The 19858-nt window shown below is 42.6% G+C and overlaps 1 protein-coding gene across 1 annotated transcript in view; it reads left to right on the forward strand.

Moving 5' to 3' along the window:
* The window catches only part of TARBP1 (TAR (HIV-1) RNA binding protein 1), a 919966-nt gene that overhangs the window by 449502 nt on the left and 450606 nt on the right, over positions 1–19858 (forward strand). Inside the window, exon 16 of the mRNA XM_030198123.1 lies at positions 7536–7797. Within this exon, the coding sequence (XP_030053983.1) occupies positions 7536–7797 (262 nt within the window). The remainder of the gene's footprint in view (positions 1–7535; positions 7798–19858) is intronic.

A 19858-nucleotide genomic window follows, 5' to 3' on the forward strand; every position in this document is an offset into this window, starting at 1 on the left:
CTCTATTACCCCCTCCCCCCCAAGCCTCCCTACTTTCCTAAACCACCAGAGTAAAGCCTGCCCCAATATTTCTATTCCCCTAATGTAAAACTGAAACTTACAAGTCAAGCCTACCTTCTTATTTTCCAGTTCCATTATCTCGCCTCAGGAGCTCACCCCAAGGAGCATTACCAATGAGTATGACCTGCTTTTTGCGGGCACGCACTGCTATATTGCAGATGCTGCTAGTGTCAGCTTTAATATAATATGGAAGGAGAAAATCTGCTTACATCAGAGGTCACATGACTGCTTCTAAATTGCAATGGGATCTAAAATGTACTTTCTAATTGCTGGCAGTACGAAACCTGCAAAGACACAAGCATACCACACAACAGATAAAGCAAGCAAACTTAAAAATAAAATAGCATCAGTGTTAATATAATACAGAAGGAGGAAGTCTGTTTACATCAGCTGTCACATGACCGCTCTTCTAAGTCGCAGTGGGGACTAAAATGCACTTTCTAATTGCTAGCAGACAGTGAGAAACATCAGCAGTCATGTGACCACTCTTCTAAATCGCAATGGGGACTAAAATACACGTTCTAATTGTTGGCAGACAGTGAGAAACATCAGTAAGCACCAGGGAAATAAAATTCCTAGATGTAATAAATCAGCGTTTTCCAAGTCCAGTCCTGGAGTACCCCTTGCCAATTAGATTTTCAGGATATCCACAATGAATATGCATGAAAGAGGTTTGCATATAATGGAGGCAGTGTGTGCAAATCAAGTTCATACATACTCATTATAAATATCCTAAAAACCTGACTGGCAAGCACGGTACTTCAGTACTGGACTTGGGAACACTGTAACAAATGACTGCTTTTTGGAGCAACTGGTCCAGAACTGACAAGAGGCCATTTTAGATTTCGTCCTTAGTGGAATGCAGGGCATAGCATGAGAGGTAATGGTGTTAGATCTGCTGGAAACAGTATCATAACATGATTTTTGAGCTACTATCTGGAGTAATGATGCCACAAGGGACACCTGCTGTAGCAGCATTTAATTTTCAAAAGGGTAACTATGATAAAATGAGGAAAATGGTTAAAAAGAAGCTTAAAGGATCGGCTGCAAAGGTTAGGACTTTAAATGAGGCATGGACATTGTTTTAAAAGCCATTGTGGAAGCCCAGACCAAATGTATTCCTCGTATTAACAAAGGTGAAAAGAAGAGCAAATGATAGCTAGCATGGTTAAAACATGACGTGAAAGAGGCTATTAGAGCCAAAAGAACATCCTTCAAAGAATGGAAAAGGATCTGAATGAAGAAGAAATGAAGCAACATAAGTACTGGCAAGCTAGATTCAAAGAAGACTGAAAGAGAAAATGAAGAAAACCTTGCCGCAGAGACAACTCACAGTAATAACTTTTTCAGGTACATCAGAAGCAGAAAGCCTATTAGGGAATCCATGGGACTGTTAGATCATGAAGGAGCAAAAGGCGCACTCAGGGAGGACAAGGCCATAGCAGAGAGATTGAATTAATTCTTTGCTTCTGTCTTTATGGAAGAAGATGTCAGAGATCTACCTGTAGGCAACACAAACAAAGCACAAAAGGGTCTTCAACGTTGAAATAACATGGTAACTTTAATGAAAAATGACCCAATACGGGCCGTGTTTCGGCGCTCAGAGCACCTTCCTGGCTTCCTATTTCAAGAGAAAGATAGAGGATATTTGTAAGCAAATCACAAAACAAAATAAGGGAGACTATTATAACATTGGTACTGCTAAACAGATTGATATCCCTATAAATAGGTTGTAGAGCACAATGCTTTGATATCCAGGGGTTCACAGTCCAGAGCCCTCCACTGCTCTTTTGTGATCTTGTACCCTCCATTGTCTCAGGTACAAAATTAGATTGTGAGCCCTCCAGGTACAGGGAAATACCTAGTGTACCCGAATGTTAGTCACCTTGAGCTACTACTAAAAAAGGTGTGAGCAAAATCCAAATAAAGACATCAGTATAAAGAATTTTGTAGATTGCTTAACAATATGGTTAATCATATTTTACTCTGGATATCTATCCTCCATATTTGATAAGAGAAGCTAAATTTACAATTTTCCCAGGGAACTTTACCAATGGGGCAGATATAGTTTTAACACCTATTTATTTTAAAAACTCCCAAAGCACACTATAAACTATAGACCGGTGGCCTCCATCCCCTTATTTACAAAGATGATGAAAGGTTTGGTTGCCAGTCAGTTGGCAAATTATTTGGACAAGTGTGATATTTTGTATAATTCACAATCAGGATTTCATAAATATTATAGTACAGAAACAGTTCCGGGCTCTCCAATAGCTAAAAGTAGGTCATAAGAATAGTCATACTGGTTCAGACCAATGGTCTATCTAGCCCAGTATCCTGCTTCTGACAGTGGCCAATCCAGGTCAAAGTACCTGACAGAAACCCAATTAGTAGCAACATTCTATGCTACCTTTCCCGGAACAAACAGTGACTTCCCCCATGTCCATCTCAATAACAGGCTTTGGACTTTTCCTCCAAGAACTTCTCCAAACGTTTTTTTAAACCCAGATATGCTAACAGCTGTCACCACATCCTCCAGCAACGAGTTCCAGAGTTTAACTTATTGTTGAGTAAAAATGTATTTCCATGTATTATTATTGAGTATCCCCTAGTCTTTGTACTTTTTGAAAGAGTGAAAAATCAATTCACATTTACCCGTTCTATACCACTCAATCATTTACCCCCTCAGCCGTCTCTTTTCCAAGCTGAAGAGCCCTAACCTCTTTAACCTTTCCTCATATGGGAGGAGTTCTGTCCCCTTTTTCATTTTGGTTGCTCTTTGAACCTTTTCTAATTCTGCTATATCTTGTTTTGAGATATGGTGACCAGACTTCAATGCAATACTCAAGGTGAGGTTACACCATGGAATGATACAAAGGCATTATCATTTATTGGTTTTCATATATACTCTATGTTTGCCAAGCAGGTCTAAATGGTTTACAATTCAATATAAAATCCTGGTCTTACTTTGCATCTCTTTCCTAATAATTTGTTAGCATCTTATTTGCTTTTTTGGCCACTGCCATACACTGGGCAGAGCATTTTAGCATATTGTCTACAATGACACCTAGATATTTTTCTTGAGTGTTAACTCCTAAGGTAGACACTAGCATCAGGTAGCAATGATTCAGATTATTCTTCCCAATGTGTGTCACTTTGTATTTGTCCATATTAAATTGTATCTGCCATTTGGATACCCAGTCTTCTAGTTTTCTAACGTGTTCCTGTAATTTTTCACAATCTGCATGTGTTTTGACAGCTTTGAATAGTTTTGTTTCATCTGCAGATTTAATCGCCTCGCTCATAGTTCTGATTTCCAGATCATTTATAAATACGTTAAATAGCACCAGTCCCAGTACAAATCCCTGCAGTTCTCCATTATTCGCCCTCCTCCATTGAGTAGAAAGGTCATTTCACCCTACCTGCTGTTTTTTGTCCAATAACCAATTCCTAATCTACAGGAGGGCATTGCCTCCTATCCCATGACTTTTTGATTTTCTCAAAAGTCTCATGAGGAATTTTGTTAAAAGCTTTCTGAAAATGTAGATATACTAGATCAACCGGCTCACCTTTATTCACGCCTTCAAAGAAATGAAGCAAATTGATGAGGCAAGAGTTTGCTTGGCTAAACCCATGCGGACTCTGTCCCATTAAACCATGTTTGTCTATCTGTTCCGTAATTTTATTCTTTATATTAGTTTCTGCTGTTTTGCCCGGCACTGAAGTCAGGCTTACCAGTCTGTAATTTCCCGGACCATTTCTGGAACCTTTATTAAAAATTCGCATTAAATTGGCCACCCTACAATCTTCAGGTACTATGGACGATTTTAAGGACAGGTTACAGATCACTAACAGCAGATCAGCAATTTCATGTTTGAATTCTTCAGTACCTTGGAGTGTATACCATCTGGTCCAGGTTATTTATCACTCTAACTTGTAGATTTGACTAAATATGTCTTCCAGGTTCACAGAGATTTTTCAGTTCCTCCGTTTTGTCACCCTTAAAAGCTATTACTGGTATAGGTAGATCTCTTACATCATCTTCCGTAAAGACCAACGCAAAGAATTCATTCAATCTCTCTGCTATAGTCATCCTCCCTGAGTGCCCCTTTTGCTCCTTCATGATCTAATCACTTCACTCATCATTCTGATTTTCAGATCATTTATAAATATGTTAAATAGCACCAGTCCCCATACAGATCCCTGCGGATTCCCTCACATGCTTTCTTCTTCTGATCTACCTGAAAAAGGTGATACTATGACTTTTTGTCTCTGTGGCAGGTTGTTCATTATACTGTCTTGTAACCTTCTTTATCAGTGCTTTGCATCTAGCTTGCCAGTGCTCACGTTGCTTCTTAGTTTCTTCATTCAGATCCCTTTTCCATTCTTTAAATGGTGTTCTTTTGGCTCTGATATCCTCTTTCACCTCACCTTTTAACAAAGCTAGTTGCTGTTTGCTCTTCTTTCCACCTTTGTTAACACGTGGAAAGCAAATGGTTTGGGCTTCCACGATGGTATTAAAAAAAAATGCCCATGCCTGATTTAAAGTCCTGATCTTTGCAGCTGGTCCTTCTAGCTTCTTTTTAACATTTTTCTCATGTTGTCTTAGTCATTTATTACATCTAGGAATTTTACCTCCCTAGCGCTCCCTCATGTAACATTTGCCCAGTCATTTTGGGGGTAATTGAAGTAACCCATTATTATAATGTTGCCCAATTTGCCAGCTTTCCTTATTTCTGTAAACATTTCTTCATCTGTTGGTTCTGTCCTGGTAGACGGTAGTACAACCCTACCATGCACTCCTCCCCTTCACATATAGAATTTCTAATCCCAAGGATTCAGTGCTGGTATCTGTTTCATATAGAATGTTTGTTTTGTTTGACTCAATTCCCTCTTTAACATATATAGTTCACCCCCCCCCCCCCCCCCAATTTGATACACTCTATTATTGCGATATAATTTGTACCCTGATAACAAAGGGTTCTTATTGGGTAAAGGCCAAAAAGCTATTTTTATGCAATTCGATTTATCCAGTCCTTTTGATTTAGTGGACTATAACCTCTTGTGAATACTAAATGAGATTGGAATCATGGGCAATGTTTTACACTGGTTTAGAGAATTCCTGATTCAGAGACCTTATAGAGTGAAGTTTCATGGATCCCTGTCAAGCGCTTGGAATGGGCAGTGTGGAGTCTCCCAGGGATAACTACTGTCTCTGGATTTGTACCATATACTAATGAGCTCTTTAGGTAAAAAACATAATCAATTTGGCTATAAAACGTGTATCTATGCAGATAATATTACGGTTTTACTTCCTGTCTTACAGACTACTAGGGAATCCGACCAGAATGGCAGATGAGCCTGGGATGTTTTCTGAAAATAAACAGAGATAAAACCAACTTGTTTTTTTTTTATTTTTTTAATAGAATCATCTGATAGTATTTGGAATGATGACATGCTTAGGCTGGGTATCGTCAATTTCAAATTTTGAAATTAAGGAAATTATGGAGTTATCTTTACCCATCTGTCTTTCGGTTAGTAGTGCAGAGTTTGTTGCTGTCCCGCTAGATTACTGTAATATTTTATTCTTGGGCTATCATAAGTGCCTACTTAAATTACAAAGATTTCAAAATATAGTTTGATTATACTCTGCTCATAGGTATGATAGAATCACATCATTGTTCATAGATCTTCACTGGTTGCCCATTGAAGCCCGAATCCATTTTAAATTGTGTACAGTGGTTTTCAAACTAATTTATGGGAGAGCTCCATCATATATGTTAGGTATGTATGCCAATTCGGGATAGAATTGGCACACATCAGAATGCTATGGTGTCACATTTTCCAGATCTAAAAGATTATGTTTTAAAAGTCTTTTCATTGGGTTTTTCATATCCTGTTGTTTGGAATTCATTGCCCATACAATTTAGGATGCTAAAAAAAAAAACTCTTTGGGATTTCAGAAGGCGGTGATGTCATTTCTGTTTTAAGAAACATGCATTGACTGTATGTTAATTGACTTTCTCATTTGTAATGATGTTTTTACCAACGATTACTTGGCTTTCTGTGGAATGTGCATAGAACTTTATGACATTTGTGGAATATAAGAGCACTTGTAATGCAATAATGTCATCTAGAAGGTTGTTGGCAGAACTAGTTCCTGTTATCTGTAGTGATTCTTCTTCCTACTTCTATGTTTTGTAACATTTTAGGTTTTCTCATTTTTATCCTTTGTTTAAATGTAAATCACTCATATGGAAACGATGGGCAGTATATCAAAACTTTAATAAAGTGCAAAGAGGGAACCACGTCTCTTCGAGTCTGTGTCTCTCCAAACAGTGTAGTTGGAGAGGCTGCCACTTCTCATTATTGTTCTGTCTGTCTTTGAGCAGCGCTTCTTTTCAGCTGGCAAGTTGGGCTAGCTTTAACTATCATAACAAGCAGGAAGAGATGGGATGACAGATGAAATAAAATGCTAAGAAGCTGAGAAAGTGGAAGAGTGATTTATGTAGTGGTGAAAAGAGAGGGGAGATTGGGTGGTTCTCGATGAGAAGTGGTTAAAGTGGATAGCTAAGAATCCCCAGAGGGAAACAGCCTGATCACTTCTGAGACCAAAAGAGTGTTGAAAGTAGTCTTTGTAATGGAGAGAAGCACTTTGGTCCTGGGGTGTCCACTGGTTAAAAAAAATATATATATATATGTATCAGAACCTCTTTTATAAGCTATTCCTTTCAGATTTAAGATGGAAAGCCTACCAGGGATTATAGTTACCGGTGCAAAAATATGGGCCAGTAAACCAGCCGCCCACATTGATACAAACCAGGGGTTTTGAACCCCGTCCTTGGGACATACAAAGCCAGTAAGGTTCGCAGGATATCCACAATGAATATGCATGAGATTGGTTTGCATGCACTACCTCCATTCTATGCAGGTCTTTCTAATGCATATTCATTGTGGGTATCCTGAAAACCTGATTGGCTAGGTATGGCCCAAGGACTGGGTTGAGAACCCCTGATTTAAACTTCAGGTAATTTTTTCTCATGGAGTTTACACCAATAAAGCAAAATTACATGGCCAGTTTTGCTTTGATTGCTAATCCTGGAAAAAGTACCCTCAAAGATATTCATGTGCTTTTTCTGAAGGTTCATTTTCCAATGAGAACAAAGCATGTGTAGTTTTGGAAAATCCAAAAATGCGCATGTTGCTTCCCCCCAGCCTAATTCTGCTCACAGGAACACCTTCAAACAGCATGGGTAAAATTGTGTGTGATGTTAGGAAATGCATTGAGGATGGGCAAGATGCAAAGAACACATTTGGGAATTGCACTCTAGAGATAGCATTAATTGACATTTTATATAAATTTTGGAAAAAGCCGTTTGTCCATTATTTGCTTTTTTGTTTTTCCTGATAAATGATTGATTTAGGAGTATTTCATTTATACAATTGTCCTGAATTTTTATTCTTTCTTTCTGCAGTTTGTTAGAAGATTCAACATTATCACGTGGATGGGGTAAAATAGTTGCACGTTATATTCATGACCAGTGGGTTTGCATATCTTTTATTTTGCGCAAGTATCACAATATTGTACCAGCAAAGGAAGACAAGGATCACGAGATATTTTTGCATGTTGTTCAAAAGCCAGTTGGTACATTACAGTCAGCGCTGGAAGTTCTTACTATTCTTCCGTCTGACCAGGTTTTACCTGTGTTTTGTTGCATGAAAATACTTGTTCCTAAGGTAAGCATACGAATATAGTGAATTTTTCTACAAAAAAGATCTCTCTAAATTTCCTATTACCTGGTACTCTGTAGTAAAAAGAAGACTATAAGTGAACAGCTTTCACTAATCCACATTATGATCACAAATCCTAGTTTTCTGCGTTACAAGCAGGCCATAATTCTCACAATTGGTTAACGAGATCCCATGTTGCGCGTTCCGGAACTTCTAACAAGCTTCAAAAGAGCTTTTGTGCAGCGCAAGACATGCTTCACTGCGCATGCATGAGTGCCTTCCTGCCCGCTGTGAGAATGCAGATAACACAGTTCTTTTTCTACCATGGTGAAGGGTGGATGACTTTTTTTTCCTGCTCTTCACAATGCTCGGTCTGATGAGCTTCTAGTGTGCCTGGAGGGTAGCCAATGTTACTCCGATTTTTAAGAAGGGTTCCAGAGGAGATCCGGGAAATTATAGACCGGTGAGTCTGACGTCGGTGCCGGGCAAGATGGTGGAGGCTATTATTAAGAATAAAATTGCAGAGCATATACAAAAACATGGACTGATGAGACAAAGTCAGCACGGATTTAGTGAAGGGAAGTCTTGCCTCACCAATCTAATGCATTTTTTTGAGGGGGTAAGCAAACATGTGGACAATGGGGAGCCGGTTGATATTGTATATCTGGATTTTCAGAAGGCGTTTGACAAAGTGCCGCACGAAAGACTCCTGAAGAAATTGCAGAGTCATGGAATCGGAGGTAGGGTATTATTATGGATTAAGAACTGGTTGAAAGATAGGAAGCAGAGAGTAGGATTGCGTGGCCAGTATTCTCAGTGGAGGAGGGTAGTTAGTGGGGTCCCGCAGGGGTCTGTGCTGGGTCCGTTGCTTTTTAATGTATTTATAAATGACCTAGAGATGGGAATAACTAGTGAGGTAATTAAATTCGCCGATGACACAAAATTATTCAGGGTCGTCAAGTCGCAGGAGGAATGTGAACGATTACAGGAGGACCTTGCGAGACTGGGAGAATGGGCGTGCAAGTGGCAGATGAAGTTCAATGTTGACAAGTGCAAAGTGATGCATGTGGGTAAGAGGAACCCGAATTATAGCTACGTCTTGCAAGGTTCCGCGTTAGGAGTTACGGATCAAGAAAGGGATCTGGGTGTCGTCGTCGATGATACGCTGAAACCTTCTGCTCAGTGTGCTGCTGCGGCTAGGAAAGCGAATAGAATGTTGGGTGTTATTAGGAAGGGTATGGAGTCCAGGTGTGCGGATGTTATAATGCCGTTGTATCGCTCCATGGTGCGACCGCACCTGGAGTATTGTGTTCAGTACTGGTCTCCGTATCTCAAAAAAGATATAGTAGAATTGGAAAAGGTACAGCGAAGGGCGACGAAAATGATAGTGGGGATGGGACGACTTTCCTATGAAGAGAGGCTGAGAAGGCTAGGGCTTTTCAGCTTGGAGAAGAGACGGCTGAGGGGAGATATGATAGAAGTGTATAAAATAATGAGTGGAATGGATCGGGTGGATGTGAAGCGACTGTTCACGCTATCCAAAAATACTAGGGCATGAGTTGAAGCTACAGTGTGGTAAATTTAAAACGAATCTGAGAAAATTTTTCTTCACCCAACGTGTAATTAGACTCTGGAATTCGTTTCCGGAGAACGTGGTACGGGCGGTTAGCTTGACGGAGTTTAAAAAGGGGTTAGATAGATTCCTAAAGGACAAGTCCATAGACCGCTATTAAATGGACTTGGAAAAATTCCGCATTTTTAGGTATAACTTGTCTGGAATGTTTTTACGTTTGGGGAGCGTGCCAGGTGCCCTTGACCTGGATTGGCCACTGTCGGTGACAGGATGCTGGGCTAGATGGACCTTTGGTCTTTCCCAGTATGGCACTACTTATGTACTTATGGCACCCCAGCCTTTCCCAGTGTCAGTTGTTGATGAGTACATCTGGGCCTTGCTTCCTTAGCTGCTGGATGCTTGTTGCAACAGTGTGCCATTGGGGTGCTTACACCTACCCTTCCTCCTGTTGTAGCCCCATTTGGCCCTCAGCCTGTGGTGTGGCCTCTGATGCTGGTGTTGCGTGTGGCTCCAGCCATCCAAGCCAGTACCCCCTCAACGTTGGTGGAGGAAGCTTCACCTGAGTCTAGGCGGGAGCTGACTCCTTGACGCCCTTCTTGAGGACATGGTTCCTCTTGGTCAAGGCAGGTGCTGTCTCAGTCCTCCCATGAGGAAGTTTTGACTGATAACGATCAGCACTCATGTGAGTCAGAGGAGGATCCATTGTACTTTTCGGAGGATGAGTCCTATGGCATCCTCTCTGAACCCTCCCCTCCACTAGAAAGGAAAAAGCCTCCCCCTGAGAGCCTTTCTTTACCCTCTTTTGTGAAGGAAATGGCTGCTGCCATTCCATTTCCTTTAGAAGTGGAATATGAGCCCAGGGCCAAGATGCTCGATGTCCTGGACTATGAGTCTACACCTAGAAAGGATGATTCTTGTCCAGAATTGGGAGTCCCCTCTATCCCGATACTGCCCAAGAATATAAATACTATGTAATGGATTAACAGCGTACCTGGTTTTGATAAGCCCCAGTTTCTTCATCATTCCATGGTGGTTGAATCCTCCCTCAAAAGAGCCAGGAGTTCTAGAGACTGTGCTTTGGCGCTCTCAGGCAGAGAAGGTAGGACCTTGGACTCTTTTGGGAGGAAGATGTTCCAGGCCTCTAAGCTCGTGTCACATATTCAGTCATACCAGTTCATCACAAGCGTCTTCTTGTGGGACTCAGTGTGCAAGATGCTTGACTTAGCTGACTCTCTCACACTGGAGCAGGATGAGGCGCTGTGCAAGTTGGCCAAGCAGCAGAAGGCGTGTCGAAAGTTCTTGGCCAGGTGCGCATTCAAAACTTTTGATGAGGCATCCAGGATCTCTGCCCTAAGTATAGCAGTTCGCAGACTCTCATAGCTGCATGTTTCTGACTTAGAACCGGTGGTTCAGCAGAGATTGATGGATGCCTAATGCCAGGGGGATAACCTTTTTGGAGAGAAGGTTGAGGTGGTCGCTGACCAAATCAAAAAACATACAGATAGCATCTCTTCTCTCTCCCACCGGACGCCTTTTGCATCAGCCTTCTTATGTAGGAGATCTTTTGGCAACTCAAAAAGGGATGCCTACTACTTTTGGAGATGTAGGTATGCCACTTCCTCTCGCTAGCCTACTCAGGCTCATCCCCAGTGCAATTGTTCCTATCAACAGCGTGCACCTAAGGCCCCTGCTGCTCCCCAGTCAAAGCAAGGGACAAGCTTTTCACTGGCTCCGGCAGAGCATAGCCGCTGTCAAAAGTGTCCATCCCGGATGACTTGACGGTCAAGGAGAGGCTGAAGTTTTTCCACGAAAGGTGTCCCCTTATACCCTATGACCAGTGAGTTCTCCAATTAGTTTTTGTTGGATATGCCCTAAATTGGCATCGGAGACCTCCAAATTGCACACTGAGAGCTCATTACTTCAACTCTCAGCACAAGAAGGTACTTGCAGAGGAACTTTTAGTCTATCTGAAGGCCCATGCGATCGAGTCCTTTCCACCAGGGGAAGAGGGATGGGGATTCTATTCCACGTACTTCCTTGTGCAGAAGAAGACCTAAGGGCCCTGAACAAATTCCTGATCAAAGAAAAGTGCAGAATGGTTACCCGGGGCACCCTTCTTCCCACGATTCGGGAAATTGATTGGCTATGCTCTGTGGACGTAAAGGATGTGTATACACACATCCCGATACTTCTAGCCCACTGGAAGTATCTATGATTTCAGCTGGGAATACATCACTTCTGGTATTTTATGCTGCCCTTTGGCCTTGCTTCAGCTCCCAGGATATTTACCAAATGTTTAGTGGTAGTTACAGCATTCTCTTATCTCGACGATTGGCTGATGAAGAGCACGTCGGAGGATGGTGCTCGGGGCTCCATGCAGAGGACTATTCGGGTGCTCGAGCTACTAGGGTTCGTTTTAAACTACCCCAAGTCCTGTCTTCACCCTGCCCAGCAATTGGAATTCATTGCAGCTCAGTTGACCCTGGCCTCTCAATGGTGCCAAGTAGACACGGAGACAAAATTTGTCCCCACCCTGTCTCCGTCCCCACAGGCCCCGTCTCCATCCTCGTCCCGTCCCCGCAGGCCCCATCTCCATCCTCGTCCCATCCCCACAGGCCCTATCTCCATCCTCGTCCCGTCCCCGCAGGCCCCATCTCCATCCTCGTCCCGTCCTCGCAGGCCCTATCTCCATCCTCGTCCCGTCCTCGCAGGCCCTATCTCCGTCCCCGCCCCATCTCTGCAGGTTCTGTTCCCAATCCCTTGGGCTCTGTTCTCATATGCAGAAGCCTCGAACACAATGATTTTATATTTAAATATTTTTATTAAAGTATAAAAAGGAACAATATGCTGTGCAACTGTTGTGTATAAATTACAAATAGAAAACAATAATAACAACTAGCAGCTATAATAACCCTGCCACCACCACCACCCTCTACTCTTCCAACCCCAACAATGGCTACCACCCCAAGGGATCTCCACCCTGTTAAATTGCCCAGGGTACAAAATACAACCTGTTCTGTATGCCCTAGAGAGGAGAAATATGCCCTATGAAGCACTGTTATGATTTTTTAAATCTGTGGATGAATAAGAAGTCATCAACAATCTCAGATCAACAATCTCAGGATTCAGTCTAGCTCTCCTGCCTTCCACAGTCCCTCCTGCAATAGAAGATGTCTTAAAAGATGTGCTGGTAGCAGGATGTAAAGGATCCCCCATGCAAATTTTGCTAGCTGTAGCCAGCATGTTTGCTTGTATTTCCCAAAAATAAAAATCTGCATCAATCAAACATAAATAATAGTCCAGTTCATTAACAGGCTTCAAAGTAGAGAATGACATGGGGACAAAGTTTGTCCCCGTCCTCACGGGCTTTATCCCTGTCCCCATCCCTGTGGTTACGGATTCCCGTGTCTTTCTCTAGTGCCAAGCCACTGGAGGTCTGGTAGATGTCATCCAAGTGTCCCCGGAGCTTGTTTGCTCCCTGTTGTGGTGGACCATTCAATCCAATTTGACTCTGGACTTCCCATTTCAAATTCCTCAGCCGCAGAAGGTGCTGACGACAGATGCATCTCTCCTGGGGTTGAGGAGCTCATGTAGATGGGCTTCACACTCAAGGTATTTGGTCCACCCAGTAAACTAATCTCCAGGAGCTTTGGGCAACCTGGAACACCCTAAAGGCTTTCAGTGATCGGCTGTCTTACCAAATAGTACTCATTCAAACAGACAATCAAGTTGCAGTATATTACACCAACAGGCACCGGGACACCAGATCACACCCTCTGTATCAGGAGGATGTCTGGATGTGGTGAAGGGCTTGCAGACATGGCATGTTCCTTCGATCCCTTTTCTGGTGGGCAAAAACAACAGTATGGCAAACTGAGCAGGGTTATGCAACTGCATGAGTGGTCTCTGAACATGGGCGTTGCCCGGGAGTTCTTCCAAGTGTGGGGCACCCCCTTGGTGAAACTCTTTGCCACTGACATGAATCACAAAGTCCCTGTTTCAGGCTTCTGGCCCACAAAAGACTAGCATCAAATGCCTTCCTCCTTTGGGGGATGGGCCGTCTATATGCATCCTCCCATTCCTCTTGTGGAGTAGACTGCTGAAACTTGAGCAAGACTGCGGGACCATGATTCTGACTGTGCCTTACCGACATTGGCAGATCTGTTTCTCTCTTCTTCTGGAGTTATCCTCTGAAGAACTGTGGGGATTGGAGTGTTTTCCGTCCTTCATCACACAGAACGAAGGGATCTCTTCTGCATCCCATCCTTTAATCTCGGGCCCTCACAGCCTGGATGTTGAGAGCCTAGAACTTCCTTGGGTCTTTCAATGGGGTCTCCTGGGTCTTGCTGTCTTCCAAGAAAGATTCCATTAAGAGATGTTACTCTTTTAAATGGAAGCGGTCTGGTGTGTAGGCAAGACCCCTTTCTTGCCTACACAGACCCTACTTGAATACCTTCTACATCTTTCCAAGTCTGGTCTTGAGACCAACTCCGTATGGGTTCACCTCAGTGAAATTAGTGTTTATTATCAATGTGTAGTGGGTAAACCCATCTTTGGACAGCCTCTTCTAGTTGTTGCCTTCATGAGAGGTTTGCCTTTGTCAAAGCCTCCTGTCAAACCTCTTGCTATGTCATGGGACCTGAAGACCTTGGAAGGTCATTTTCTTGGTGGCTGTTACTTCAGCTTGTAGGGTCAGTGAACTTCAGGCCTTAGTAGTGGATGCACCTTACACTAAATTTCATCACAATAGAATAGTCCTTAGCAAGTACCCTGAGTTCCATCTGACCCAGTCGATTGTCTTGCCAACATTCTTTCCCCAACCTGATGCCCATCCTGGCGAGAGCATCTTGCACACTTTGAACTGCAAGTGAGCATTGGCCTACTACATTTAGCAGACTAGGTCCCACAGATAGTCTGCCCAACTTTTTGTTTCTTTTGAGCCCAACAGGATGGGGGTTGCCATTGGGAAATGCACAATCTCTAATTGGCTGGCAGATTGCGTTTCTTTCTCTTACCCCAGGCTGGGCTGACGCTGGAGGGTCATGTCAAGGCTCACAATTTCAGAGCCATGTCTGCATCAGTAGCCCATTTGCTGTCAGCCTCCATTGAAGAAATTTGCAATGCTGCAACTTGGTCTTCAGTCCACACATTCACATCTCATTACTGCTTTGAGCACGATACTTGATGCGACAGTCGTTCGGGCAGACAGTTCTGCAGAATCTGTTTGGGGTCTAGAATCCAACTCCACCCCTCTAGGCCCGTTTTATTCTGTTCCAGGCTGCACTCTCACTCAGTTCGTATATAGTTTCAGGTTAATCCGAGTACTTTCCTCTCCGTTGCGAGGCCCAGTTGACCAAGGTTTGTTTGTTTTCGGTGAACCTAGATGCTAGGGATACCTGAATTGTGAGAATTGTGGTCTGCTTGTGCTTGGAGACATTGAAGATACTTACCTGTAGCAGGTATTCTCTGAGGTTTGCAGGCCTTATATTGTCACAAACCCTCCCACTTCCTCTTGGAATTGTTTCCTTTTTAAAAAAAAAACTTTTATGCTGTAGTATTTAACTGCATTAACCGCATTATCACAGCATGCACAGTGGAGCGTGTCTTGCGGTCCACTAAAACTCTTTTGAAGATTGGTAAAAGCTCTGGACTGGGCAACGCGGGATCACTTTACCCAATTATGAGAATATAAGGCCTGCTGTCCTCCGAGAGTATCTGCTTCTCAAGTACATATCTTCTCTTGTCTGCAATTTTAAAGTTGTCATAGAATTTGGCTTGTTGAATCCCCTCTGTCATGTTACAACAGTTTTGTATTCAAATATACTGTTTACATTCTCCAAGGACAAGCAAGACATTGTTTCTCATATGGGGGTGGCAAATCAATTTAGGGGTCGCTTTGAAGAACCTACTCAGGTGAATTTATACTGCTAGGGGAAATTCTGCACAACTGTGCAGTGCAGAATTTGTACAGAATTTCCCTCCTATGCTGCATTCTACAGAGAGACCAGGAATGTCTCAAATGGGTCCCTTCTCACCACCTCTGCTAATCATACAGGAAGAGGAGGAGAGTGGCTACACATTGGGACACATGCTGCTCCTCTGCCAGACTGCTGATTTGAATCATGCAGGACACTACAGACGTGTGGTTCAAGACAGCTGACTTGTCTCCAAGCATCGAAGGAGGAGGTTAAAGCCCAATGTTCAGCTGCTCTCTTTCTTTTCTCCCTCCTCCTCATTTTGCCATGGTATCATTTTGCTTGGGCATGGGGAGATGGGGCATTGAGCAGTCTGTTTGTATGTATGTATGTATTTTATAAAATAAATATGTGAATACATGCTGTGCACACATTTACACCATCTTTGGAGGAACTGTAAATGTGTATGTGTTAGTATTTGCATGCCTCTGGGGCTGAGCTTGGGCATTTCCTTAGCATCCCTCCTAACCGGCCCAGAAAGGACTGATGGCTTATGCAGGTGGAGACTGTGAAATCCTGTGCTGTGCAGTCCTTCATAGAGCCAGTATATCTCAGTCTGTAGGAGGTGAAGTGTCATTTGGAGGGTCTATTTCTTTCTAGTTCCTTCTCCATTTAAATAAAAAAATTTTTTCTTTTATGTTCTTAGTGTCTTGCAGCTGTTGTCTGCACCCACTTTAGTCAAACCCCAACTGATTACTGCTAGAAATCCACACTGTTGGATTTGTTTCTTACACTAATAATACTTACATACTCGGAAGTGAAATAAAAAAGAAAAGTTTATTCAGGAAACAGGTAAAAGCAGGCTTAAGCAGAGGCTGAAACAGCAATACAGAAAAGAAATTTAGGTAGACTTCCTTGGCAAGGAAGCCCAACTTACATAGATTTTTATACATTGTTTTGGCAAGTGTTGTACAATAATCAAGAAACTAATTATCATCAGAACTACCCACCAACCAATCATCTACTTTCCCAATCCCACATATCTGACTTTTATCCTATCAATTATCAGTTCATAACCCTAATAGTAGTTACACCCCCTGAGTCACACAGTCATGCAATCTTCACCCCCTTCTGACCTCTTATGACTAACAAACTGAAAAAAAGATCTTTCCAGCTTCTAGAAAGATTATATTCTTTTTCATAGGGAATCAATATTATAAAGTAATATCATGTGAAGTATAGGCCTAAGAAGAATAATCTCATAAAAAAGAACTTCACTTGAATGAATATATTCTTGTTTTGTTATTTCTTGACAACATATAATAGAGCCAGTAAACTGCTTGTATAATGTCATGTCTTAGGTCACGACCTCTTACATAAACCATATCAGCAGAAGTACATGAATGCACAACTTCCTTTCACAATCCCGTTGTCCCTCTCTTGTCTTAAGCGAAACTTCTGTAACAGTCTCCAAACTACTCCCAATACCACCTGCACCCTGTTACAAAATGTCACACTTCCCAGTTTCTCCTCCCATGACTGCCCAAGTGGTCACACTTTGATGCGTAAACATGACTGGACTATCTGATAAGGTAAGTGTGGAAACCTGTACATATTTTATATTATTTCACAATTGCAGCCTGCAAGCCAGGGCTGAAAACAGCAAATAGAATAATTACAACGGAGAATAATTATGGGGGGAAGATAAAGATAAATCTTACAGGTCCCTTTTAGGGTCCAAGCCCCCCAACAGTTTCCCACACAGCTGTCTGACAGGATGCTGTGTCCTGTGGGGGTCTCTATTGCCCCAGGAGTGCAACACTCAGGTGGCCGAGTCTCTCACTCTTCTAACCCTATCCTCCTCCATCCCTTTGGGGATTTGTGAGATACAGGTCATTTTTGTGCCTCGGCCTCTCTGAAGGAGGGAGCCTTGAGTGCCACGAGGGGATATTCACTGTGGTCTTTGTATATTATTTTTTTAATGAAAGAAAAGCAGGAAACAATTTTATAAAGCTTTTGCCTGTCAGCTATTGCATAGTGGGCTGACTCTTTGCAGTTTTTTCTGATCTTTTCCTTCCCCCGTTAATTGTTTGAGGGAGGGGCTGGCTGGTCTTAGAGCTGTTTGTGTGCGCCGTTGCCTTCCTGTAGTGCCACCTGCATAGAATATGTAAACAGCTTTGCTTGTACCACACAAAGTCTGTGACCCTTTACCAGGAGCTTTGAGAGACTGAAAAACTGTTGCGGATGTCAGTGTCTCGGTGTTCCCACGTTGAGGCTCTGTAAGTTTTAGAGTGTTCTAGGTGTAGCGGAGGCCCCTTCTTTTTCTATGCCGGCAGTCTCTCCTGTTGAAGGCTCGGCTCCTACTGCTAGTGATGTGACTGACTCTGAAACTTTGTCTTCAGCAGTATTTCTGATTTCAGCAGGAACTTCTGCCTTTTTGAATTTCTCTCTCTCTTTGGAGCAGCCTCCTCGACTGGAACTGGTGAGGCCTTCGTTGGTGCCTGAGGTGGCTGCCATTCAGGAAGAACTTCCCGGAGTGAATTTTCCCCTGGAGTTTATCCTTGCCATGTGAAAGGCTTTTTGCCTTAGAAAAACTAAAGGGCATGCTGCTGCAGCACCAATTTGTGCTTGAAGGGGAGGATCATTCCCTTCTCAAGGGGCAGAGACTATTTTGGGAGAAAGAAGATGAGGATATGGACCCTTCTGTATACCTGATGGACACAGAATCTCTAGGTGAGGAGAAGGCTTTGGAAATGGAGGGAGAACTGGAGGGGAGCCATTGCCAGAGGACTCCTGGATTGAGGATTTACTTCTAGGGGAGAATTCTTTGGTGGTCAGAATGTTCCATTGAGAGGAGTTGCAGGATCTGATCTCTTTAGTCTCTTCTACACTGAATATAGAGGAGTCTACTAGTGCCCCTGAACCTCGTAAGGTAGACCCTCTAGTTAAGGGTATCAGAAAGGTGGATAAAGCCTTTCCAATGCATCAGTTTAAAAGGGACATTATTCATATTCAGTGGAATGCGCCCGATGCCCCTTTAAATTGGAAGGGTCCACGATTAGACTTGTCAGGGTAGAGAAGTGCTGAAGCCTCCAGTGGTTGATACAGTGGTTTCAGCAGTAAGAAAAAAAGAGTAAAATACCAGTGGATGGTAGTATGGCACTCAAGGACTTTCAGGATCATAGAATTGAGTTTCTCCTGAAGCACAGTTTTGATGTTTCTATCCTAGTGGTCCAAGCCTCGTGGTTAGGGCATATTATTGTTGGTCTGAAAAGGTGTTGGATAGAACTTCCAATGAATTCTTGGCAGTGAACAGAGAGGCTGCCAAGCTAGAGATGGGCTTGGCCTTTTTAGCAGATTCTTTGATTTTCTGAGACCATCAATGAAATTGATGGCCTTAGGGATGGCAGCCAGAAGGGCTCTGTGGCTTCATGACTAGTCAGCTGATGCTGCCCCTAAATCCAAGCTGAACAAATTTTCATTTAAGTGCTCTGTTATTTGGTGAAGAGCTAAACTTGTGATCTCATAATCTGTGTTTCCTAACTAACTGCTTAGTGGCTATTTCTAATTGATATCTGTACTCTATGTAACTGATTTTAAAACTGCTTATTGGCTATATGTATTTGATAGTTGATAATCTAGGAACTGGATTTAACAAGTGATTTAAAATCGGTAGTAGTTTCTCTTGTATTTTTTTTTTCTTTCTCCCCTCTGCTTCCGTTCTGTGTGAAACTCCTCCCCTCCCCCATCTGCTTTTGTTGTAAGGTAATTGCATAGCAAAGGTAGAGCTGTTTCTCTCCACGTGGTTTTTGTCTCTACACAGAACAGAAGCTGGACGGATCTTCTCAGATAAGATAATTTTCTGATTCTCCCCACCTTACACTTGTGGCTCTGGGCATTTCATTGCTGTTCTAGAGATAGGTTACAGCAAACACATTCCATAGGTCTTAAGCTTAAGCCCACCCACCCCAAGACTGACACTTCCTATATAGCTTTACCAAATATACTACAGATCATAAATTAACCCCACCCTAATTACAACCCAGATCATAGTACACCTGTTCATACCCTTTTCAACAAATCAAGATGACTTTTATTCTCTGTAATAATTGTGGTGCTTTAGTTTCAAGACCAAGCTTCTGGAGACTTAAAGCTTGTCCTATCTGTCTTTAGCTTGCTAGTTTAAAACAGGAGCTCAGCAAAGTAAAGCAGGAATTGAATGCACTTAAAGCAACTTCTAGGACTGCACAAAATCATACTGCACATAATCATACCAAATTCTCACCACTGCCTCAAAGGATAATACCACCTAAGAATAGATGGTTCACAGTAGGCTCAGGCAGGCTTCGTTATGTGACACAGAAGCATCCGCCCTCACAAGTCTTGCCCCTACAGAATTCCTTTGCTCCACTACAGCACTGTGATGCTCCTGAAAATAAAACTGAGGCGGAAGAGAAAGAAAAAGCAAAGAAGGTGGAACAAAAAGATATGAAGGTACCCAAAGAGAAAAGACACCCCCAAATCACTAAAACCAAAACACATACTTGGAAATGTAGATGGAAAGTGATGACCACAAATG

Source organism: Microcaecilia unicolor, chromosome 3 (genome assembly GCF_901765095.1).
Source record: "Microcaecilia unicolor chromosome 3, aMicUni1.1, whole genome shotgun sequence".
NCBI classification, from domain to species: domain Eukaryota; kingdom Metazoa; phylum Chordata; class Amphibia; order Gymnophiona; family Siphonopidae; genus Microcaecilia; species Microcaecilia unicolor.